The sequence below is a fragment of the Camelus bactrianus genome, chromosome 6 (genome assembly GCF_048773025.1).
Source record: "Camelus bactrianus isolate YW-2024 breed Bactrian camel chromosome 6, ASM4877302v1, whole genome shotgun sequence".
Lineage (NCBI taxonomy): Eukaryota > Metazoa > Chordata > Mammalia > Artiodactyla > Camelidae > Camelus > Camelus bactrianus.
In genome coordinates, this window is record NC_133544.1 from 77,914,510 (window position 1) to 77,941,447 (window position 26,938).

General features: G+C 40.7%; 1 protein-coding gene across 3 annotated transcripts in view; it reads left to right on the plus strand.

The window, feature by feature from the left end:
* Positions 1-26,938, plus strand: part of SLC12A1 (solute carrier family 12 member 1) — a 78,435-nt gene that overhangs the window by 36,371 nt on the left and 15,126 nt on the right. For all 3 annotated transcript variants that reach the window (XM_074366075.1, XM_074366074.1, XM_074366072.1), the window contains exons 15-20: positions 1,844-1,999; positions 3,923-4,022; positions 4,774-4,885; positions 10,815-10,955; positions 13,508-13,614; positions 17,321-17,403. In XM_074366075.1, the coding sequence (XP_074222176.1) occupies positions 1,844-1,999; positions 3,923-4,022; positions 4,774-4,885; positions 10,815-10,955; positions 13,508-13,614; positions 17,321-17,403 (699 nt within the window). The remainder of the gene's footprint in view (positions 1-1,843; positions 2,000-3,922; positions 4,023-4,773; positions 4,886-10,814; positions 10,956-13,507; positions 13,615-17,320; positions 17,404-26,938) is intronic.

The window sequence follows — 26,938 nt, forward strand, 5'->3', positions numbered from 1 at the left end:
CCAACCGTAAAGTCAATTTTCTCCTGCGGCAATAAATTATTCACTGCAAGAGAAACCACATTTATTTTAGCAGTAGAAAAACACCACTATTTATTTCCAGGGTGAAAGTGACCACAGAAGTGGAATGAATGTATATATTTGAAAGTCCCTTACTATCAATTTGTTTCCTGCCCACGGTGCAGCAGAGAAGGATGAGTAGTTCCCATAATTACCCGCTGAGTGCAGTCAATGCAGATTCGCACCGAAGCTGGTCACATCCCTGCGCCCCTCAGACTGTGGTTTAAAGCGGTGCAAAATTTCACACAGAAGAACCCCTATCTGGTCATCCTCTCACCTCTTCTTTGCTTCCACTAGCCATTGGGGCTTTTTCTGCCTTTCAAACCAGAATAGAGACGTGTCATTATCATTATCGACCTTCAGAAAATTCCTTCACTACGAGGACTTTGATCGGGGTTATAAACACATCTCTGCTTTTTTAGGGCCTGCCGTGGTCTCAAACCTCCTTTGGAAAACATGCTGCCAGTAAGACAAAATATAGGTGGAAGGAGAGCCTTCACCCACCCAAGGTCGCTGGGCACCCGAAGATAACTGAGGAATTTTTGTTTCTGTTTTGTTGCCTTCTTTTAGGCAGAGAACAGAAGGTTCTAGTCAGTGAATACAACACATCATTGAAATGTGTGCCTCTATGCCGTGTTATGATCATTTTTAAAAAACAAAGTTAAGTAACAGAGGTTGGCAGGGGTAAGAGCAGAAAGGAAGCAAAGAAAGAGGAAGAGGAGAAGGAAAAATAGAAAAGGACACAGAGCGAGACACATAGATACCAAACCCAGAAAATCTCTCTCCCCCCTCTCTCTCCCCCCTCCCCTCCCTCTCTCTCTGTCTCTCTGTCCTCTCCCTCTCCCTCTCTTTCTCTCTCTCTCTCTCACACACACACACACACACGCACACACACACACACAGGCATAGGTTCAGAAAAATAAGGGCATTTCCAGTAACGTTCTTGAAATGCTATTTCCATCTTGTGGCCATTTTGGAAATTGCTCCTGAAGACTGAAAACTCTGTTGTGTTTTGGCAACTCCAAATTTAAAATATACTTCACCCATAGACCAAATGTGCTTTTCAAATCAGAGCTTCTTTATCCTGACCATACTATACTGTCTCCCAGCTTCTTTCATTTTAGGGAACTAATAAAACACGGGAAACCTCAATGCATATATGAACGGTGAGAAATATTTTCTTTGCAAAATACCTGATATGTTAATGCATCAGATTTAAGAAGCCACTGCAGAAACATTTCTCCCTCTTTTGTCATAGATTATTATTTCTGAAAGGGCAAGCATGATCCTCTTAGGGTAAAAGAAGGGCTAGCACAAAGCCAGTGGATTGACTTTGATGACGACTCTGCCTTCTCCATATAAACCCATTGTCTTAACCTTCTCTTTCTTGGACCAGCAAAATGTCCCCCGCTACTACTTACTCTGCTATTCCCCACTCTATCCATCTCTCCTGCCTCCTTTCAACTCCTGATGACATAGATATCAGATGCTCAGGGTTTCAAAGTTTAGGAAGATATCTGGGCATGCAGGAAGGGTGGAGGGGCCATGAGTGACACATTTTCACATTTCACCTTTCTTATTTTGTGTAATTACACCTTCATAGGCCTGGGACCCAAGATCATAGAAAACTAATAACAGAGTTAGGAACTTGACATAAAAGTTCTGATTTTTATACTAGGAAAAATAAAAAACATGTTACCTGCATTCTAATAATATGCAGTGGTATGATGGTAATAGTGTGGAAGTTCCTTTTATGCACATAGAATTTTTTTTTTTTTATTTTCAGGATGGAGACCTGCATATGGTGTTTACAATATGTGGGTATCTCTTTTTGGAGCTGTTCTGTGCTGTGCAGTCATGTTTGTCATCAACTGGTGGGCAGCTGTCATCACCTATGTCATTGAATTCTTCCTCTATATCTATGTGACTTATAAGAAGCCAGGTAAGATAAGAAAGACTGTATAGGATGGGGTCTCCAAAGCGCTCTGTAGCTGTCTATCCACTCAACAAGCGTTTATTTTGCAACTTCCTGTGTAGTGTACCATGTATATAGTGGCTATTAATAATATAATGTCATATAATAATAACAATAGTTAACCTTGTTGGGCACCTGTGGTATATTGTGCACTCATTGAATCTTCACAGTAATGTTGCATATTAGGTACTATTTGTCCCATTTTATGGATGAATAAACTGGAGCTCAAAGAGGTGAGCACTCGCTGAGGTAACCATAGGATGTGATGGAGCTGACATCGTAACTAGAGTGTGTGTGGTACCAAACCCCACAAGCTTTCCAGTATAACACCTTCTAAAGTCCTGACAATTGAGATAGAGTCTCTGTTCTCAAGGAGTTCACAGACTCACACATAAGCAGTTAACTATATTGCAACAGAGTAAGCACTGTGAGAGTGGCATGGACAATCACTGAGAAAAAGAGAGGAAGTGACTAACTGTGATTAGAGTTGTCCAAGAAAACTCCCCTGGTTCATGGCTTGTGTTCCCAGGGTCAAGCCCTCCGTAGGCATTAAAAAAATATTTGTTGAATGAACAAATAATCTACTTTAAAAAAGGCTACTTTAAAAAGAAGGTGGGGTTGGTTAATCAGATAGAGCCAGAGAAGGTTATTAAGGCAGAAGGGAAAACATGAGTGAAGTAGAAAGCACGCAAGTTCGTGGCGTATTTAGGAAGCATCAAGGCCTTTAGCACGATGGAGTCCTTGGGTGCCGAGGAGAAGGCGGCTGAGGTGAGCCTGCAAGGGTGGGTTGGGCCAGATAAACAAGCAACTTAAATGTAATGCTAAAGAATCTGGAGAAACAGGAGGCTGCCAGAGAGCATTCGGTTGGATCCAAACTTTGGATGTTAACTTTAGAACCAGTGAGAAGAATGGACTGAAGTTGGGAGAAGCTAGAGATTAAGGCGTGTGGAACTCTGAGGTCCCGTCTCAGGGGCCAGACAGGCCCTGAGCTGCCCTCACGCCCTCCTTACCCTCACACCACAAGTACAGTTGGGAAAGTTGTAACTACCTTATGGGATTTGGTTTGTGGCTTTTCTTTATTACGTTATGCATTCTTTAACATCAGGTATAGTTTATGTGTGGTAGTATTAACCTACTTTAGATGTACAGTCTGTAAGTTTTGACAGACTTACACAGTCTTGTAACCACCACCACCATCGAGAGAGGATGCTTCCGCCAGCACTCAAAGATCCCGTACACTGCCCCTGTGAAGTCAGTCTGGGGTGGATCTGTGCGTTCCCATCAAGAGCTTCTTACAAAATTTAAAGGATCCACCTAATATTTAATTTTTTAAAAGGCAGAGCATGGTAATGCTTGCCTCCTTTGTTATGAAAATTAGGTCCTAAAAAAATCAAACTAAAATGCTTGCTAAATGTTGACCTTCTCCATAGACACCAAGAAGTAAGAATTCCTGAGCTATTCGGTTTTATTACTCAAAATATAAAGATTGTTACATACTGTTTATACAGAAATGCCCTTTCTCTTTTCAGTTTAAGAATTTGTGAGGACCTCTTGAATTAATTCAGGGGCTGATCACTTCTCCAGGTCCATCTGCCTGCAATGTGGTTAGAACACAGCCTCTCCCACCAAGTATGATTTCTGGGGCTGCAGCTTGAACGTCTGATCCTTACCTGGAAAGAGAGGTCTCACTTCTAAGAATTCACAAAGTGTTCATAGAAGGACACAGTACTCTTTCTTGGAAATATTACATTTATGTTTTCTCTAATCTGGGCACTTGTCACTGCTGACACAGCCAAGGAAAATCATAGAAGGGAAGGACTTATAAAAATTATTCACAGTAGACAGAGGGAAGCTCAGTGCTTTTATGCCACATTCCTCCTTCGTCCACAGATGTGAACTGGGGCTCATCCACGCAGGCTCTTTCTTACGTGAGTGCTTTAGACAACGCTCTGGGACTAACTACAGTGGAAGACCACGTGAAAAATTTCAGGTAAATTTGGCTTCTCATGCATCCTGGTGGTGTTCCACGTTAGAAGCGGCTTTCCTTTGTGGGAGACAAATGCACTATTGACATGCTTTATGTAAGACAGGCAGTCTTGCAAAACTTAAACAGCACCCCCTATGAACGAGGGCTTCTCTTCCAGGCTGAGCTATGCTCCAAGTATAAACCCTTCTCGTGCTGGCTGCCATCTTCCATACACAGAGATAGAGGTGATCTCAATGAAGTGACTTCAGAAAGATGTCCCCAATTCCCCCTACATTTTAACCTTTGTTGCTGTCTCCATTCAGCTTAAGGCTTTGTGGCTGACCGAATTCCCTTAGGGGCAGTTACACTTTAAGCTCTTCATTAGTTATACCTTATTTTGAATGGAACTTCAGGACACAAGCTTTGCAAGGAAGACGAAGGAAGATAACATGAAAATACTGGTTGGAGAGGGACAGTTGTGTTGGGGACCTGGGATAGGTGACGTCCAGAGGAAGAAGATAGAGGGAACACAAGACTACCTTTTCCTTACTTTGCAGTTTTACCATCACTAACTAAACTGAGAATGCAAAGATGGCAAGATGGGCAGGAAGTCATGATGAGTCAAGACTTCTGGTGAGAGACCTAAGAAATATTTAGGAGAGCGGTTGTCCCATTTTGCCAAGCCTTCTGTACCAGTCCTTTCCATGGGGGTGGTTTTGGGCTAACAGGCTTCCTGCCATGGCCAGTTCTCACCTCTTCTCTTCTCCACTTCCAGGCCCCAATGCATTGTCTTAACAGGGGGACCCATGACGAGACCTGCTCTCTTGGATATAACTCACGCCTTTACCAAGAACAGTGGCCTTTGCATCTGCTGCGAAGTCTTTGTGGTAAGAACCACTTCACCCCAGAAGGTGCTTTTCCCTCCCTGCTCACTTGTGCTCTTTTAGGTGAGCCCATCAGGTACCCGCAGTGACAGAAGACTGGCAAGGCAGTTTGGACGAGAACCCTCGGCCTTGATTCATGTAACAAGGACTAGCAAGGGTCCATGACCCCGAATTTAAACGAGTGGATAAAATGCATTTCAGATTTCACAGGAGACGAAATAAAAATGATAAATATTTCCAAATGATGGCCTTTGAGTCGAGAAAAAGAGAACTGGCTCAGAAATCAAATGAAAATATTTGGGGTGATAACTGTCCCCAGAAATATGAAAGGATAGAATGAGCTAGAGAGCACTAGTATATAGATTAACCCATGAGGAGGGAGCCAGACACACTGGCCTTAAATGACAGCACGTAGCATTGAGGTTAAATATTTGGATAAACTGGATGACACTACAGATACCTAGGGAGCTACACCAAGTTTTCCATGCCTTAGATAAACACTCAGAGCTGAACGAGTTCCTTCTTGTTCAGGAAGTATGTGGTGGACTAATGGTAATTTATTGGTGGTCTTCCCAGGAGGTGTTCAAAGTCGATGCTAAACATTTAACCATAATTATTGACCAATCACCAATCACTAAAGTGAGGAGAAGCCATTAAAATTATAACAAAATAATAAGTCCAAGTTCTCCAAACCAGCCTGCCTCTCTACTTGTGTTCCCAAAGCGCTCTCTCTCAATCTCTCTGTATATTTCTCGCTGTCTGTTTCTCTCTCTTTCTCTCTCACGCACAACCACCACTCAGAATTCTCAGCCATGTCAATGTATTGTTATAATACTTACCTGTTCTTCAAAATGTTTTCCTACAATTTTTCATATTTCATCTACAGAACAGTCTAGTGAGGCAGAAAGGAAAAGAAGCTCTGTTCTCATTTTACTGATAAGAAAAGTCAGATCCAGGAAAATTAAATTATGCACAGGGACACAGGAACAAGAAAGTGGCAGAGCCAGGATATCAAGTCACCCGACTGCGTTCTGTGTTACACCACGAGGAGACCTCCTTAGCAGACCTGCATCCCTGAGCGTGCTGTTAGAATCAGGTACCACTCCCCAGACTTCCAATACCTGCCAGGGAACAGGGCTGTCAGGAAGCTGTGTTACCCCGGGGCCAGTCGACTGTGCCATGATGCAGGGATTCATTTACCACATGTCACCATGACCGGCATTTAAGCATCTTTTTACACATGGCAATACTCTAAATGCTGCATGAAGCAAGCTGGTCATATTCTCTTTTCTCTCAGTGCGTTTATGGGATAGTAACTCAAACAATACAACTCAAGGTAATTATCCCATAGAGGGTAGAGGGACTCCTACTGTCTACACAAGATTGACAGGTTAAGTAATGACCAACCGTGACCCTAGAGGATTTCCAAAAATCTTATCAAGCACCCTTCTCCCGTATTATCAACTTTGGTGCCCTGGATTAGTGGATTTCATTTTGGCCAATATAATACAAGAGCCAGTTTTGATGGAATAAGCAGTTTGGGGGTGTTTTTCTTCTCCAGCAATTTAGAGAAAACTTAGTTTAGGAGACAATAAAATACCTTTAGGATAGGAGAAGTGAACTGGGAATATAAACAGTCATATATGAGCAAGGGAGAAAAGATCTTTTTTATAGAGATGAGATAATGCTTTTAATTAACTCTTTGCTGCTTTAATTATAATAAATGAGTATGATTCTGGAATATCATTTCATGCAAGTAAGTACTTGAGTCTATACCACTAATGGCTCTGGTTGTTTGATGTGTATACTGGACCACTTTGCACATCACTGTGCTGGCCTCTCCCAGCAAGGCCCAAAGGTCTTGTTCCCAGGTGCCAGGTGTTCTCTTGGGGACAGAAAATAGTTACTGTATCAGTTAATGACTTCCCAGGTAGTTACTTTCTGTGGGCTCCTGGGGCTGTAGGTGCTGTCACCATTTTCCAGCTCACGCTCAGTCGTCAATCATTTTTACCAAGAAACAGATGGAAAGCAACGTAGGGAAAGTCAACTTATTAAATTTTTTTTCCCAAAAGCGTAGTGGTTGATGATTAGGCCAACGTTGTGAAAAAGGTTAAATAGTAGCGGTGATATTGAGAGATAAAAGTTTAAGTTTTAACTTTAGGAAGCTGGTGCTCACGGACTTTTGAGACACACAGTCAGGTTCTGAATCACTGACTTGCCACCTGTTTGCTGTGATGGACCTTGGAAAATGGTGAGCCCCTGAATCAATTCAAGAGGTCTTCACAAATTCTTAAATTGAAAAGAGAAGGGGTATTTATGCTCCATCAAGAAAAAAATGCTTTTTTTTAAGATACATTTATTCTTCTTTAGTCATGGAATCTCTGTCATGATGCTAATAAATTAATGACATGACAAAACTCAGGAAGAATGCAGTGACCTATGAGCGGACACGGGGATGCATGGTGAGATGAAATATGCACCTGATTTGAAAGGGAAATTTTTTCTTTCCCACAGTTCCAACCAGAGAGGCAATGAAAGCAAAGACAGAGCAATAGGACTCTCAATGTTTTAAAATATAAAAGTTGGAAAGAACACTGCATTTGACCCAAATTCCTCTGTTTGATCCCCACGATATTGGAAACCCTGTGGAAATTCTTTTTCATAATACTCATTTATTTGAAGTAGTGTCACATCAATTTCTTCTCCAGATTAAATAATTAGAATTCCCTTCTCAATCAAAGTCAGAGTTACAATACATACAAAATTCTTAGAGCATCTTTGTTCAAATCCTGAATTAATTTATATACTCATACTTTGGATCCTAACTGAGCTAACCTCTATAATATTTTAATTGGGTGGTAAAATCCATTTTTGTGACTATGACGTATTTGGATGTTGAATAACTATGTTCCAGGATATCTTCCCCTCTTGTTGTTTGCTTTTTCCATACTACATTTGTACTGCAGCCCGCTTCACATTAGTAAGTGTGCTACAAGGGTATTATAACCGCTTTTAGCAAAGAGAGATCCTGCATGAAATATTTTTATGACTTCTCAATATGGCAAATTTAGGCATTAAAGTAAATCTCTCTGTCACAATTATTGTTTAATCTGGATTTCTCTAATACTAATAGTTACACATTAGACTATATTTATTTAAATAAATGCCAGTTTCCCCAAGGAGTCACAGTCTTTGTGACACAAGTCAATACACTGATGGTCTGATACCTTTCCCAGCTGTTGGTCATTCTTCTGTCTCATGGTTTTTGCTACCCTTCAGCTTCCTTGAATAAAATAGTTCCTCTTTCTTTTGCAATTGATGGTGCCTAGAATTCCGAAGAAGGAGTAGTGATTCAAAATGAATTGACAGTTTAGTACCCTGAGCAAAATTTGATCTATAATGATAAATCTTCCCCAGGCTAGGTCTTCTGGTTTAATAACCACCCTTCCTATACCTTAACCATCTCCATCTCTATTGGAGGTTCTTGTTTTTTAACTATAATGCACAGTAGCCAAACTTACATTACATGTTTTGATGTATTGTTATATTCTAGAAAGTATTCTGGTAAAAATAAGTGCACAAAGAATCTAATCCAATTTAAACAGAATATGAAAGTAGAAGAAACCCCAGAAAACATCTAGTGTTGTGTAATAGAAAACTAATATGTGCCACAAATGGAACTTCAAATTTTCTAGTAGCCAATTAAAGGAAGTAAAAAGAAACAGATGTGAATTAAAAACATTGCCTGCCGTATCAGTAAACAAAGGATGCTGCGGCCAAGCCATTAGGCACCACCACCGCCCACAACAGTGAGCAGAGGGAACTCAGGATGAAGACGAGCAGGCAGCCCGGCCTCTGCAGCCACCCCCAGTGGTGCCCCCAGAGGGAGCCTGGGATGGGAAAGCACGAGATACTGGCCCTAGACGGCTAGGTGCATATCAAAGAAATGATTTCAAGGTGCCCACACTTTTGCACCTTCCCTTACACAGAAAAGGGCTAAATTCCTTAACTTGAGGTATCTGGTTCTCTTTAATTAACAGTAATCTTTTGATGTGCCGACTACCTGGGCTTTGTGGCAAAACTCCTATATATCCTGGCTCCTCCCCTGCCTCTTTGGAGCAGGCTCTGAGAGCCATCTGAGGCCACCTCCCAGGCTGGAGTCCTCAGAAAGTCTGCCGAATAAAACATAACTTTCAACTTTTAGGTTATGCATTTTTTTAGTCAACACAGGTAAATGCAATGCATCCAGAATGTTATCATTTCAATATGTAATCAACATAAAAATATTAATGAGATATTTTACATTCTTTTTTTTCATACTAAGGCTTCAAAATCCAGTGTATGTTTTACACTTCTTGTACATTTCAATGTGGACCAGCCACATTTCAAAAGCTCAATAGCAACATACGGATACAGGCTATCACACTGGATGGTGATGACCTAGACAACTTTCTTATTCTTCCAAATGTAGAGCTCACATCAAGAGAAGACAGTTGGGACACCCGGGGTATCAGCTAGTCAGTGCCAGAGCCAGGTCTGGCTCCCTGTTCACTGCTCTCTCAGAACTGTTGTGGAACAAACACAGTGGTGGGACTAGGTCTGGGGCTTCGACAAGATTGTGAGCACTCATTTAAGATAGTAAAAATCAACTTTGGATGAGCACCTACTTTATTCCAGACACCGTACTAGGCACTTTATCACGATTACTTGAAAAAGCCTGCAGGATAGACTTGATCCCTGTTTCCAGAATAACATACCAAAGCTCAGAGATCATTTATTACCTCCAAAGCAGCCAAGCTTAGGACCCAGTTCTGTCTGACCACAAAACCTGGTGTCTTTTTCATAGTACCAAGCTCTTTCCCTCTAGTCCAAGACCCTCTAAGCCCACGACCCCAAGCATGGTCTGAGGACCAGCAGCATCTGTGTCACCTGGGAGTATGTTAGAAGTGCAGAAACTTGAACCCCATTCCTGTCCTACACACTGCATTTTACTAAGACCTCAGGTGGTCAGTAAGAAATCTAAGGCAATTCAATAAAATACCAAATCTCTTCATGAACTGAAAGAATTTCCAGGAAAGTAGTAGATTTGTACCCTTGTCAGACACATACTAGATAATCAGAAATACCTTTTGGATTGATTTGAAACATGCAAAGAATAGAGCTAGCTTGGACTTTTAAGGAGTCAGAAGCAAGAACAGAAATTTTTGTTAAAAATGAGTTTCCAGAACTCATTTTTAAATTATAAAAAGCTTCATCTACCACCACCACACCTGCCTCTTTGTCTCTTAATCTCTTTTATTCTTCCTATGCCACAGGTATGTGAACTTGTGTTCCCATCAACTTCATTGAGTGAGTGGGAAATGTGCATTTGAATAGGAGTATGTCAACATTACACAAGGAGAAGTGGTGTGAGGGTATCTTCACCACACACAAAAGCAATGAAAGAGCCTATTAGAATTGTTAAGATGTGGTAGTTCATGCCAGGATTTGCAACTCACCATGTTTCGGCTCCCAGGAGTGCCGTCACATTTCTTGAAATTGGGCTCTAGGTGAGATTTCCTTGCTGAATGTGGCTCTCGCTATTGAGTCAAAGGTTGACTGTGTATTTATCCTGAATTTCTTCAATCACATTTTCAGTGTTTTTCTCAGGTGCCACGATGCCCTCAGCTCTTTCTTTCATTTGACATGAGGCAGTTAATTAAGCAGGTGTTAATACGACAAGACATTCCGCCTGGAAAGTGAGTAATGTGAGCAGCCCAGGTCCTCTCCAGAAGGTTGAATTTGTGTGAACCCTGTTTAGTGAGGCGTTTTCCCCTCTCTCCCATTTCTTAACTCGATGGGGCATTGCTGGCTATTTTTGTCCTTTAGAAAACAACAGCAGTGCGATGTATAACAGCAGGGCTGCTAACCAATATCTCATTGTGTCGTACAGGGACCGCGCAAGCTGTGTGTTAAAGAGATGAACAGTGGCATGGCAAAAAAGCAGGCCTGGCTTATAAAGAACAAAATCAAGGCTTTTTATGCTGCAGTGGCGGCAGATTGTTTCAGAGATGGTGTCCGGAGTCTCCTTCAGGTAAGGCTGGCACTGAGGGAATGAAGACAGAGTCGAAAGACAATTAGCACTCCATTTTAATGAAGCTCCCAAATGGAATGGCTCCAGGTAGACTAGCATCAGAGATCAATGCAGATGGGTAAGGAATTCATTTCGAATTCCTGAGGATAGGCAAAGCAAAACAAAAGCAGAGAGGTTCTATTACAGTGAACTATGAGTGACACACTGGAAATGGAAAATGAGGTTGCCTTTGGCCAACAGCACACATTCTGTCCCCATACTTATTGAAATGCAAATTTGTTCTGAGGGTTGACGATGTTCACGATCTTATTAAAACTTCAAACTATTTTTACATCTCATACTGCATATAGCAATGCTCAAGTCAGGCATTCTTTTCCTTTTTTCTTTTGTAAATGGTGTGAGGGCAGCTGCAAGACTAAATAAATGCCTGGTGATCTGGGTGTAAAATCTCCCTATCCTCCTAAATTATTTCCAGAATGTTAAATTAAATGTAATCATCTCTGTGGTTCAACACTAAAGCCCACAATTCTTCCCTCTTTTCTCCCTTATGCTTTGCTTTTTCCTCCCCTTCTATAATAAATATATAGACTCTTTCCCTAGTTCTGATCTTCAGAATTTAGAGGGCCAGAGAATCCTATAGGAATCCAAGAGAACCTCAGAAGCTGTAGGGCTTGGCTTTCTAATAATTTTGGCTTTAATATGGTTGGAAAAACATGATTCTACATACATTAAATGATGTATTAACTTTCCGAGTTGCCATACACAAGAGTGTCAAAATTCAGGATTGCATCCAGGTTACTCTCATGGTGTGCAGACAGGAAAGAAAAAAGCATTGATTAAGTTTTAATATTTTGGAGAGTAGGAGAATTTGATGCATTCCTGTCTCTAATATCCCTGAAGAACACTCGCAAAGCAGCTGCACGTGCAAAGAAACCACTTCTGAAAGACCTGTTGCCCTCAACGAGCCTCTTTTCATCTGTTATTAATTTGCTAAACCATGGAAATAAATGTCTTTGGAAGATGCTGATTTTTCTTCTAGTAGTGAGTTACTTTTCAGTAGCTCTGGTTAAATATGTTGGGAAGGTTACACATTTAATGCAAAATTATCACGGAAGATTAGTAAAATAATTTTTTTAAAAAATCTCAGCTCCTAATGGGAGGACAGACATAGAATAAAAACAGGGAGAGAAAAGACATTGGTTTGGAAAACAGTTAATATATTAATCCAGAAGAAATTGTAAAAAATTTGACAATGCATAAAGCGAGTGCACATGAATTTCTTCAAAGAAAAGAGGAGTACAGAGGGGTCATGACAGAAAGGGCAGGACAGAGTGGCATTAAAGAGAAGCACTCACAATTACACCGTTTTGTATAAAGCCTTCTTTGCATCTAAGAAATTATGGTACGAATGACCACATCCCCAAATTGTAGGCTTGGAAAAGACTACATCCACACTGCCACGTACCTGCCAAGGGCCAGATGACAGCTCTGAGGAGCCCTCCTGCTACTTGTACATTTTGAAGGGCAATACACCAAATGTGGTGGAGGCAAAGTTTATTTCAGGAACTCTCCATCAATGCCTATCTCCTTCCACTTGCTACTGTCCTCTCTAAAATTCTCTCTGGTCATTTGTTTCACCATTCGTGTGACCCAGAATATCCTTCCTTCATTTCTACTACTCTCCTTACCTTTACGTGGCAACATCTAATCAACCTGCAAGACCCAAAGCAAATGCCACCTCTCCCATGAAATCATTCATGAATCTTTAGCTGGAATTCAATTTTTCTTCCTTTATGCTTCCATATGATTTCCTACTGCATTTGCACTTGAATTATAATTATTTGTATATATCTTGTCACCTCAACCTTATTCTAAGCTCCTTCAGGCCAAAGAATATGCCTCACCACTCTCTCACAGCACCTGACATAGCACTTTGCAATTAATAGGTGCTCAGTAACATTGCTGGATTAAATTTAATTAACTGGAAGCCATATCCTGTCATCTAATGAGGGGAATGAAACTTCTGATATGGAAGATGGCTGTTAATGATACTGTCATGTAAGAGGATTAGGTTCTGGAAACACAGCTCAGTTATTCTTCAATAAATAATATAAGTAGAAGTTTCAGTGATCCTTCTGTGTAAGAATTTTCCAAACATGGATTTTTATTGCTAATGACATTATAGATACAGCAGGTGGAAATGAGCTTTGAACCACTAAGTTACAACATGCATGCCAACAGTTAAGCCAACCCTCACTTGATTTTAAATTATTGAACCATTTTAATGAGTGTATCAGAAGAAATGCAAATGACTGCTAATTTAGAAAACTACATTTCTGTCATCTAAAATCCATTTATGGCTGAGATGATTTAGAACTAATCTTTCTATTTTATGCTTGGGTACGGGCATGAAGGACACGCACTAAAATGTAATCTAATCTTCAGAATCTTCAGAACATTACTTCAGTGCTCTTTTGCACATTATTTTTCATTTGTAATGGTAGTTTCCTGGTCTGGTAAGGATCGCCCATGTGTTTATCTCCTTTGTTTAGGCCTCGGGCTTAGGAAGAATGAAACCAAACACTCTGGTGATTGGATATAAAAAAAACTGGAGGAAGGCTCCCCTGACAGAGATTGAAAACTACGTGGGAATCATACAGTAAGTGATGGCTTTCCAGACGTGCTCTTGTTCATAAAGCACTAACCAGGGCAGTACATAACCGACACTGTTGTACAGAATAAATTGCCCGAGAAGAGGACATTCCCCTGGTACTCTGGATTCTTTATCAGAGTGAAAAAACACTGCCAATAATAGAACTTGAGGGAACCACAGCCTCAGAGGGGGCAGGTGGGGGCAATTCGGTGTCAAAGAAAAAGGTAAATATTAAGAGTTACACCTTTAAACCTATTTATAAGATTAAACGCAAAGGACAGCTGTGTAAAGAAGGAACTGTTCTTTCAAAATACTTGGAATCTTTGGTTGGCTGGTGTGTCCAGTTCAGTCATTGTCTTATCCCGAGCCTTCGATAATGACGGCGCTACCCCCGAGCCTCAGCTCTCCCTTTGCTGGTATGAGGATCCCGTGTGTCCGGTGCCTCTGACATGTAGTGGTGTTGACTTATGGACAAACTGTGAGATTTAAAAGGTATGTGACATCCAATATCTCAAAACCCAAGAAGTCTTGGGATAGGGATAATAACGATAATCCTTAAAAGACTAGCAGGCACCAGGCTAATGTCCTTAGCGTGAATTATCCCACTTAATTCTCACAAGAAGCCTTTGAAGTAAGTACTACTACTGTTCTCACTTCACAAGGAGAGACACAGATATGAAAAATTAAGTAACATGCAGAAAATGACAAAGTTGGATAAGTGACGGAGCTGGAATTCCGACCCAGGGTCAATCTACTTCAAAGTTGGAATTAATGATCACAATGCTATGCTACCTCCGAAAGTACATACATAACCAAAGTATCGCCTGGCTTGGTCCCTTCTTTTGAGTAAGAGAAAACAAATTCTATACACACAGAGAAGCTCAGGGTGTCCTCAGTGACCATTCTAGAAAACTGAGCCTTTCTTCCAGGCTTGAAAATACTTAACCTGATTTGTCTTAAATGGGATGGGGGGCAGTGTTAGCTATGCCCAACAGCTGTCTTTGGGGTCAAAAACTCTGAAAATGGAAGGTTTCCTCTGTCTGCCGTCTGACTTCACTCTGATTTCAAACCATGGGGTAGAGAACGTGCCCTGAGAGATCCAGCCACACTTAAATGTCCATAATACACAGGAAAGAAATCCTCACCCCTTCAAAGCAAGCATATACACAGTGCTTCTTATACCAGGCGATGTCCTCTGGCCCCTCCTAGAATCAGCATCATTATTGGGGGTGACTTAGGAAACATAACAAAAGTATTCTAAGATTAGCTCTATTAAAAAGAAGGATAAGAGAATAATTTTCATCTTCTGAAATTATATGCATTACTGACCAAACAAAAATTCACTTAGCAGTCCTCCTAACCCAGGAATCTATGTACTTAGTGCCTTCTCCTGAATCCTGTTCTTCAAGCATATAAAGCCTGAATGCAACATGCTGCCCTCTGGCTCCTGCTGGGGCTCCAAGTTCAACAGGTTAAGGCTAAATCAAGTGAGCAGAGACAGAATTTTCCCAGGCTTAGCAAATAGCATTTTGATATATTTAGAATCACAGTCAGTTGCTGACCAGATATTCTTAGAAATGGATTAGATCCATTCTCTGTTATCCAGATTCTTCAGTAAAATTTCATCCTCACCTTTGGGAAAAAAGGGGGGGGGGAATAAACAGGAAGAAATATGTAAACCTTCAGTTAGAGTCCACTAGTTGATACAGAAGTATGAGTTTGTCTTTCAGCCTCCCTACCAACCCAAACATTCTAAAACTTCCAAGGACCAAAATAATCAAACCCTGTAATATTAAGCTGAAGAGACTTCTGGCTTTTATATCAAATTAATAATTGGTCTTCTTGGTAATAAAGTTCAGTGTTAAGGTGGCACAAATTTGTACTAATGTAAAACTTAGCTGGCTTGGCAAAGTTAAATGACTTTATTACCATATCAATGGGGTCGATATAGAAGGAAGACAATCATGCATCCATATTGTATTTCCTTTTCTAACTTTTTCATTTTATGACTTAAAGTACAGTATTATTGTTAACATAAAGAGGATTCACAACAATAGTATGATGTTTTACCACTTTTCTTTGAATGAAAGATTTTTAAAGTAAGGTTTAATTTTAATTAGAATCTAATTGGAATTAGTTTTCGTTGGCTGCTATAACAAATCACCTCAAATTTAGTGGATTAAAACAACACAAATGTGTTAGCTTATAATTATGCAGGTTAAAAGTCGGATACAAACTCCCTGAGCTAGAGTCAAGGTGTGGACTGGGCTGTATCCCTTCTGGAGGCTCTGGGAGAGAATTCCTGGCCTTGCCTTTTCTAGGTTCTAGAGGCTTCCCACTGCTCATGGCCCCTTCCTCCATCTTCAGAGCTCTCGATGGGTCAAGCCCTTCTCACACCACATTCCTCTGACCCCCTCATCTACCTCCCAGTTTCACCTTTAAGGACCCTTATGATTACACCAGGCCCACCCAGATTATCCAGGATAATCTCTCCATCTCATGGTCCTTAACCTCATCACACCTGCAAAGTCCATTTTGCCATGTAAAGTAACATATTCATAGGTTCCAGGGATTAGAATGTGGATGTCTTTGGGGAGCCACAATTACTCTAACGCAGAATCCAAATATTTTTTGTGCACACTGTCTACTTTTCATAATCAAGGACAATTAGAAGCAAGATTTATCAGGAATTTACTTTGTGGCAACTTTGGCGAGAATGGATCTGTTTTTTAAGTGAAGTTCACTTATGGTTCAAATTTTGAATGGATATTCATATTATACTGCATTTATTTATATCATTGTTTGAAAATACAGGTTTACTTTGGCTAGATTTGTTTGCGTATCATGAGACAGTCACAAACTGCATTGTTTCTGGGAAAGGGTGACTGAACGGAAAGATTTCTTGGGCTTCAGATCCATGAGATTGAACAAAGGAGCCCCACAGGAGAATATTTCAAATGAACACAAAGTACTAATTGGTTTGCCCAAAATTTAAGGGCAGAGAATAATATTCTACAAGAACAGAGATAAAAGAGTGAGCCTTTCTTTTTCTTTTAGATAATCTAATGCCGTTGAGTTGGGTTTAGAGAAGGCACAACAGACAACTTCAACAGGATAGAGTTGCCATGAAAAAGTGTTGCTTCAAATGGTCTCTCCAAAGTCAATGGTGAAAGTTCCTTAGAGGAACTGGAGACCCTTTTAACTGGGAATTTGATGTCAAAAGTGTTGGGGGAGGGTATAGCTCAGTGTATGAGGTCCTGAGTTCAACCCCCCAGTACATCCATTAAAATAAATAAATAAATAAACCTAATTACCTCCCATCCCCTGCCAAAAAATGTTGTAGGATTCCTCCTCAATGGGCAAAAGGGTTGACTGATAATTTCAAAGGGTCGTTGCAGCCTTAAAAGTTCTGTTCTAAATATTTCAGTGATTGTTTTATTTACATTAGAAAAGAATCAAAACTCTGATCTTAATCAAAATTCTAATTGATAGTATTGTTTGAATAAGTTAGTTACCTTTACCCAGAATACATTTTTAAAAGTTGTAAATGGAAAACAAACAAACAGAAAAGGCATCAGCTCTTGGCTATGTTCGAAAGTGAGGTTTTGTAGTTTAATTACCTTAAAATCTTAGAAGGTAGTTTAGTATTAGTCCAAATCTTGAGGATTAAGAGAGTCACTTAAGTCACTAACCACTTTGCTTCTACTTTCAGTGATGCCTTTGATTTTGAGATTGGTGTTGTCATAGTCAGAATCAGCCAAGGGTTTGACATCTCTCAGGTTCTTCAGGTACAAGGTAGGTACTTCCTTTATTCAACCAACAGATATTCTCTGAGCAGCTACTCCATGCCTGGTGTTGTTCTGGGTGCTGGGGACAGCCCAGTGCCCAATACAGACAAAACCCCCTAACGATGAAGCTTACATTCTTGTGCTGACGTGAGGTGTGTGCACTTTCCCAGTGTTTTCCCCATTGCTAACACAAGTGGCCTTTGTCCTGCTAACCAGAAACACAGAATAATTCAGGGCAGTCATTAGTTTTTCTTCTTATCACAAAACCGCAAAACCAGCAGCACTGAAAATAAATACCTTCAGTAAAATAATCTGCCAAATTTGCAAGATGTTTCAGGAAAATGAAGATTAATTCTTTCCTTGGAAAACCATATGTTCTATTTTTAAGAATCTGTGATCTGGTTTGTAGCTAACATGGAAATGAGCCTGAATGTATCATGCTGTGAATCACTAATCTAAGTCTCAGAGGCAGAAACACTAATTCAGATGAGTGGTCCATACACTTCTTGTTTAGTCTCAGAGTGTAAACATGCCGTCTTGTGTATGGAATGAAGGACACATCTAAAGAGTCACTAAAATATTAGGGCAGGACACTAATCCATGACTTTTCTCTTTAGCTGAACTTCACGGTAGAGTCCACTGTCAACATGACACTAGAAAAAGGATATTTGGGGGATATCTCTTGTGTCCCAGGCACGGTGTATGTGACAGTGCTGGGTAGACTAAGACTAATAAGAGCCTGTATCCTCAAAAGACTCACACCCTCATAATGGAAATGGGTAGATTATTAGTGTGATAATAGGCATATTAATAGAGTATTATGGGAAGGGGAGAGGGGGCATCTAACTCCAAGAAGGCTTCCTGGAGAAGATTACCTTTGATTTTAGATCTAGTGGATGAGCAGGAGTTAACCAACCAAAGTTGGAGGAAAGAAAATCAAGAGTTAGAGCAATAGCATTCCTGGCAAAGAGGAGCGCATTAGCAAAGTTGTGAAGACATAGGAATGTGGAGGAATGGGGTATATGGGCAACCAAAGGGCAGACTAATGTTATTGAAAAGTATGAAGCAGACAGTAGTGAAATATGAGGTTGCTGACACAAAAGTCTGATTTTAAAAGCCTCACTGCCATATTAAAAAGTGTGGACCATATTCTGCAGACAGTGAGGAATCACTGAAGAGATTTAAGTGAGGGAATAATACGGTGAAATTTGGGTTTTAGACCTCATACTCTTTCAGTTATGGGGGCATGGACTCAAAGAGGACTAGAATGGAGATAGAAACACAAATCAAAAGGGTTTTGATAATAATCAAAGCAAGAGAAGGTGACAGCCTGGACTAGAGCAGCCTCTCTCAGAGGATGGAGAGAGAAGTACCGGAGTACTTTGGACGTACAAAGAGCAGCATTTCGGGTTTGACAGGATGTGTGAGATGTGAGAGAGGGAGGAGTAAAAAAAGATTCCTTGGCTGAGTGAATGGTGGTGTGGAATGGAAATGATGAAATGAGAAACACAAGAGGAAAGGTAGGTTTAATGAAAAGCTGTCTGGTTAGGTTTTTTGTTTTTTCAGTTTTTAAATTTATTTTTTTTAATTTATTCATTATTATATTATTTATTTTATTTTGTCTGGGGGAGGTAATTAGGTTTATTTATTTTTAGAGGAGGGACTGGGGATTGAACCCAGGACCTCATGCATGCTAAGCATGCACTCTACCACTTGAGCTATATCCTCCTCCAACCCCAGTTCAGTTTTAAACAATGTCCTGTGGGAAATCCTACTGGAAATGTCCAAAAGGCAGTTATACAGTCTTGATCTTAAAGGAGAAATTTGAGTTGGAGATGTAGATTTAGATGTTTGAGGTCAAAGTGTGTACCCCCCGACCCCAGAATGCATATGTTACAGTCCTAACCTCAGAATGTGACTATTTCTGGAGATAGAGTCTTTAAAGAGGTTAATTAAGGTAAAATGAGATCACTAGGTTGGGTCCTAATTCCATATGAATGAAGTCCTTATGAAAAGAGGAGATTAGAACACAGACAAGAGCAGAGGAAGATCACATGAAGACAGACGGAGAAGATGGTCACCTACAAGCCAAGGAGAGAGGCGTTAGAATGGAACCAACTCTGCCAGCACCTTGATCTTGAACGTCTATTCTCTAGAACTGCGAGAAAATAAATTCCTGCTGTGTTCTGTCCAGTCTATGGTAGGGGTTATGGCAGCCCTACCAAAGTAATACAAAAGACATCATAATGAAGGTGAAAATAGAAACTGTGACACTGGAAAATATAACCCAAAGAGTGTGTAGAGTCAAGAGTCCCAAGACATAGGAGAAGGGTCCCAAAGGAAGAGCAGGGAAGGAGTGGTCAGGAAAGTAAAAGAACCAGGAGTCTGTGGTGTCACAGAAACCATGGGAACAGAGTGCTCAGAATAAGAAGGTTCACCGGCATTGTCAAATACAGCCAACAATACCAGTAATGCCAATGAAATATAATTGACATGGCACAGATAACCTTAGAACAATTTCTCTAGAGCAGTGCCAACAGAATCCAGAATGCAGTGGGTTGAGGAGAGACTGTGAGATGATGAAGCAGAGAATATGGATGTGGCCAAACATTATGAGAAGTTTGGATGCTAAGGAGAGGGATGAGACTGAAGAGATTTACTACAGGAAAGCCTGTAGACTTTAAGATGGGAGAAAGTCTTGTTTCCAGGCTGAAAAAAAAAAGTGGGCCCAAACAAGTGGGAGAGATTGAAGATGAGAGTAAAGAAAGAGATGACCCCTGGAATAAGATCATGGAAGAACAAGAAGAATCAGAGGAAAGGCATGGATTGAAGAGCTCGTCAGAAACAGAAGGAAAATGCTTCAGCTTCTAAAATCAGAGCAAAAGAAGTGAGGATTGGAGAAGAGGTATGTGGATTTGGAAGAGTGGAGTGGTAAATTGAGGAAGATCATGTATAATGGCTTCAATTCTCTCTGTGAAGTTGGAGAAATTTTGCCGCTTGTCCAGTTTTTCTCTAGTGACGGTGACGTTTGGTATCCAGGGTAGAGAGGATCAGGATTTTGCCAGGTAGGTTCACAGAAAGGAAAAGCCTGCAAGGGATTTGAGAGTGCAGGGACCTGATGGGTCCAGATTCTACATGGCCACTTCATGGTGGCCTCCATCATATTAGAAGAGAACATAAGTAGATTAGGTGAATTTTCTGATGCCACCATTCTGATGTGTTGCAAGAGAAGAAGAGGAAAAAGAAGAAGAAACTAGAAATTAAGCTTTTTCTTTAACATGGAGAACTGCTATCTGATATGTATACTCTATGTTTATGTATGAAGAGCTTTAAAAAATAAAACTGAGGGTCCATCCTATGCAAAAATACAGCATAAGGTTCTCTTTGGTGCCCTTAGCCTTCCTGTTTTTTATGCCCCTTTCCCTGTTATGGACCTTTTATATCTCTATGTCAGATACAGAAATTCCTACGTGGCGTTCATGCTTAATTCACATTCCTCCCTAGTAGAACTTAATACATTAGCAGCAACAATAGCTAACATTTCTGAGCACTTATGATGTGCCATGTGTCTTGCTTCATGTTTGCATATAACATTTATCATCCCAACTATCCTATCAGGAAAATGCTATCATTGCCCCCATTTTATAGCTAATAAAATTGAGGCTTCCCTAGGATTCACAAGGATGGAATTGGTAGAGCTAAGAGTCAAACCCACATCTATTTGAAGTCACCATCTACCTTTTGAAAAGGAGAGCTAGAGAGGACAGTGACTTACATAATGAGAAGCAGTGGTGAAATCTGAGAGCTGGGAGTGGAACAAGGCGATTTCCACCTATTCTTTTAAAAACCCAACATAGGTTTTTGTCTGTGCTAAGACAGACATGCCGTTGAGGACAATTACAAGAACCTAATACTAAGAGACCTGTTCTGTTGTTAACATTCTACATTTTACTTTCATTTTTTCTGCCTTTTGTGCTGTACTGTTTTTCCATCTAAAAAAATGAGGATGCAAAACACAATTTGTATTAAATTACACATTTGCTTTGTCTGTTATGTTGATCTCTTCAAGCTGAAAGGTATGATGTAGCTCCCACCCCTCACGGCTCCATCTGCCAAAATACTCCATCAATTTAATTCTATAAAGCAGTACAGCAAGTGAATTCTGTATATTTCTGAAAGAATCCTGGCGGTGAACTGCATCCCCTTTTAATTTCCCAAGGGATGTATCTGCTTTATATCAACTTTGATGTTTGAAATATTTCTGCTTCTTAGTCAAGAAAGGGAAAATACAGTCAGATACTAATAAAATAATTATAAGTACCAATAACCTAGAGTAAACCAAAAAAAAGTATTACAAACACATGAACATGCAGAAAAACAACAGCATAATGACAGAAATTAACTTTACCCCATACTTCCATGCATTGTTTGGGAGTTTATGTAATTTATGACATAGTCCTCACATTAGATTTTGAATTGGAAGAAATAAGCTTTTGTTTCATTATATTATACTGTAATATAAGGCTTAATAAGAGCCTGATAAATCTTAAGGATTGCATTACACTATGTTAATGATTATCATCATAGCTTTTCCAACACAGACACCACAGTGTCATCACAGATTATAATTTAAAGGAAATATTAGCAATCAGAGTGCCCATATACTGTAGTTAATAAAGCAGTGAATAGGAATCAACTTTATAGGTAATTTACCGGCTAATGACAATTATTTCTATAGTGTGTCATGGTCTCATGTGAGGAGAATAACTTTTTATGTAAATAAGATTGATGCTCATAGCAGTATAGCTTGTCTACTGCAGCAACTCATCCAATACTAATGGCTGATAGTTTCTCTTAAGAAATTATATTGCCTGACAACACAAAAAATGCAGTATTTCATAGTGTTCACTTCCCAGGAGGTATTTAGCAAGTTTCCCAACTACAGCATGGAGTCCAAATTGTACTGGTAGGAAACAACACGATGAAACGTGATTCGCAATGTACTGTGGTCAAGTGTTCCGTGTAAGTGCCACAGATTTATGGCCGTCTCAGAGCACGAGGATTCTGCTGTGTCTGATGGAGTGGCTTAGCAAAATAAAGACAGATGGCAGTGTAGTAAATAATTACTTGATTGGAAGGCGACCACTGCAGGATTGCTTCCTGCCTTCAATTCAACTAGACTTCACCTGGGGTACAGCACATTGATTCATGTGAGCATTTACAGCTTTGAGTTGAGTGACCAAGAAAGAACCATAATTTAATAATTAATAAAGAAGAAGGATGCTGTGAAGTCGGAGGGGATGTGATTCCTCAGTGGGTTTCCTTGCTCTCCCTTCTGTTGTCAGGTAACTGACTACTCTCTATCTTTAAGATTCATACTGAATTATAATGTGTAGACTCCTGCCTATTTGTAAAGACGTTGTTTAAAAAAAGAAGAAGAAGAAAACAAAAAAAGACTGGGAATAGACCAGTTGAGGCAACCTTGACAACTAAATTGAATTTCAGAATACTTACTCCAGTTGGTTACCAGACAATCAATTTATAAAGCACTTGAAAATAAACTAACTACTGTTCAAGTGGTTTTGGCATCTGCTTGAAGATGCAGCTCAGGACTCACTCTTTGTTCTTCCCGCGAGAATTGTTTTGGGGTGTGTATGAAGACTTGGTTAGAAACCCACTCTCAACTGGTAGATCCTAAGGGTCTAAGCTTTCTCTTCCATCATTAGAACCTCAGGGATTCTCTTAATCTGGACTGAGAGAAGGGCCGGCTTTTACTCTCTCCCCCTTGAAGTGGGGCTTTGCAGATCATGACGTACAATGACATTATCTAATATGCAATATTCAGATCCCCACCAGATGCCCAGGTGGCGGCCCTTTCCAGGGAAAGGACCCCTGCCCTTGCCTCTCATTCTTTGGATTAATCTTGCCTATCCTACCTTCTGTCACATTCCAGCCTTATTTGTCCTATCAGCCACTATTAGCCCCCTTTTTTTGTAACTTTGTATACGACATTAACTCTACTTCGTACCAACACTTGTCTTTTGTCCCTACCTCCTCACATACTTACATGCTTTACACACCCCCGGCCCTGACCACAATTCACTTGTTTTTCTTCCTTTGTAGAGATAATACTTCCAGATGTATTGGACTGTATTGAACAGAATTGACCTGTTCTTTTATTTCAACAAACTATTCTTGAGTGATTACAGCGCTGTGCCCTAGCAGCGAGGCATGGGCACAACGGACAGTGGGAATGGGAGTGTGGGAAGGCTAAGCGTAGGCTTGGAACTCGGTTCAAATCCAGTTATTCAGATGGGACTCGTTACAGTACCTACCTGACAGATTTGTTGTTTTGGATTAAAGGATATGATGGCTGCAAAGACTTTGGCAATTGTACTTCACACAAAATAAACTCTCAGTAAGTGGTGGTGATGAAATACGATGTACGCTATCCTCCAGCAGTTGCAGGAGACAAACACAATACAAATAGGAGTTACAGTAGATATATGTCTTAAAGCTCTGCTCCATGTCACACAGAGTTACTGGAATAAAGGTTGAAAAAGAGTCTTATGGAAATGTGGAATGTCATGGAAATGTCTCTGAGAAATTTGGGGATGGTTTCTTCAAAAAAATGCAGACTGGGTATTTTCCCCATGGGCAGATACTGGCAGTCAGAGCACACCACTCATGAAGGATGGTAGAGGGACGGCACTAGAATTGAAAGCAGATGACTTGGGTCGCCCGCTGTGCAGCCTTGGACAGATCACTTGAACTGTCTGAACCCAAGTCTCCCCTCACAGTAAAATGGGGAGAACTGCACTAGCTCTGCCTGCATTCCAGCATTGGTGCTGGGATGAAGTAAGATACTGCTGGAAAGGGTTTGTGAATCCTGAACATCACAGTGTGGTTGGAGGTGATGGCGGAGGTGGTAGCAGTGACGGAATGAGTACTTTTTATTGTCAGCCTCGTGGGAATCAGTTTATATCTTTCCATTCCTACTCCCTGGTCTTATGTCCTTTGTGACTAATGGTACACTTTTGCAAGTCAGCTAGCCAGTACTCCTGTTGAAAGAAATGTTTCGACAAAGTCTGCCTGTGATTTTGCATGCAAACAGAGGCAAGCAGTACTCCAGATAGATAATTCAGAAGAACAGATAATCAGAACGTCACTTCTACTTAGCACTGAAAAGAGAAAAGGAGGGAGTGCATAGAAGGAGGCCTTAGATCTCCTACAAAGTGAATAATTAAGAATTAACTTTAATAAGGATTTGCAAAATCACTGTGAGTGATCCCACTACTGTGTGAATCTGAAAGTCCAAGATGGCCAAGCAAGCAGACTTCAGCTTTTAGAACTGACTCGCTTTGTCATCCTCTGTCTCTGTTGTCTGGGAGGGAACTGCTAAATTTGACTCATTCCAACAAAGTCTGGTTTTGTCCCTCAGGCCTGGGATTTTGCAGTTTACTCTGTCCAGGATGGGCTTTGTTCATACCTTCTAGCAAATTGTTGGAGTAGCTCCCAGTTCACTCAGCTAGCTGCCTCCTTACAAAAGAGGATTTATTTTTTTTCCTCCTTTGTCCAAACTAGAAGACAAAGAACATGGCAACTAGTGGCTAATCGCAGGGATGCTGGAGCCTGTCCTGAAAGAGAAAAGTGAAAGAACTCCCTCCCTCGTGCAACCTTTGCATTTGTCCCCAAAGCAGCTCACAAATCTGCCTGCAAAGAGCAGGGTACCCCACAGCTGACCCCCTGCTCAGGAGCATCGCCCAGGACAGTGGTGCTGCTGCTCTGGGGTCCTCTCTTTGAAATGACAATTTTGAGGGAATCACAGTTTTGGGGAGTTATCTTGGCATTCCACCATGGGCCCGAGAGTGTTTAGGTTCATCTGAGGGGGAAGAGTTGGAGGTTAAGTCAAACAACTTAGAAAGAATAGTCATAAGCCAACAGCAGAAGATCTTCCTAGTGGGGAACATACAGGATTTGGAGTCAAGCAGACCTCTTTGCATTTGAACCCTTTTATTTGCTGGGTGACATCAGACAAATTACTTAATCTTTCTGAGCCTCAGTTTCTTCATCTACAAAATGAGGATAATAATAGTAACTTTCTCAGAGTTGTTTGGGAAGGAATACTGTGCAGCACAGCCCTTGGCACCCAAAGAGTGTGCAATAAATATTAACTACCAAAATAACTCCCAGGCTGCTCAAAATACTTGATTTGCTTTGCATGACTACGCCCATTTCCAGAAGCTGCATAAATACATTGCCTATAGAATGCACTCAGTGCTTTGTTCTCTAAGGAGCAACCAAGCACCATGTAGGAACAGTTGTTTATTCTTCTTGCAAAGCTAGGAGTGTGGGAAAGGCGAAAGGTTATGATTTTCCATTTAACAGATAAGAAACGAGAGGCATAGGAAAAGTAAGTGACTCGCCTAGTGTCAAATAAAGCCAGCAGTGGAGCTGTAGTTGGTCATGACCCCCACTGCAATGCAGCTTGTGTTCACCTTTCGAAAGTCCAGGGTAAGCCACTCCTGTCGGAGCTTTAATACCATCCGTCTAATTTCTTAGATTTTCTATAGCTACTGGTCTTGAGAACCTTTGAAGCTTTGGGGAAATCACATGGGTGATTTGACCTTAAATCTCATGCCACTGGCAAAAGATTAATTGCTGGGACCTGGAAAGGGGCCAGACAATTCTGTGTAGCTGAATAACAGCACCATCTAGGGATGTGACTATCCTGACAGATTTAGTTAGTACAAAATTGATAAATCTAGAGTTTGTATAGCACCACTTCCCAGATAGATAAGGCAACAGCCTCCGAGGGTTGACATTTACAGAAGCCCTACCAGTGTTTTGCAACACTGAATCTAGGTTTCCTACTCTCTTCCTCGGAAAGTGGCTCATTTTTTCTAAGGCTGTTCTCAGCAGGCAAGGGGATGAGGGGTCTGACGAGAGCACCACCCTAGCACAGTAAGCAAGAATGCCCATCATTCTTTAGCACGGCCATACGATGGCGTTTAAAGTCTTATTTACCCTGATCCCTTGCAGGTTGAGGTCAGAGAGGGATGTAATGCATTACACAGCAGCTGGGAATTTTTCATCACAATCAGAATCCAAAAAAGATAAAAGGCAGCCAGACGTAACATCAAAGCTTGCGTAGTGGGGCTAAACCCTGGGCAGGACATCGTGCACAGCTTGACCCGTATTCCAGACTCCACTGTCGTGAGACACTTTTTAGCAGTGTGGACTCTGACAGGCACTTTTCTTTCTTTCACTTGGGCCACTCACTCTGGAAAGTATTTTGCTTATCTGAAAGAACTGTTGGTGGTGGATATTTTTCACTGTAATTTGTATTTGGAGCCCAGGGAGTTTATTATTGGATTTGGTTCTCTTCCCTTAATTCTTGCTCTTTAGTTTTATGTCTCAATTCAGGAGGCACTGATATACACCAAGTAGACTTCCGCAATTTTGTCCCTCCAGGTGTAAAATATCTGGCCCAGTAGCTTAGGTCAGTAAATCAGTGGCTGTTTGTGTACAAGATCTTATGT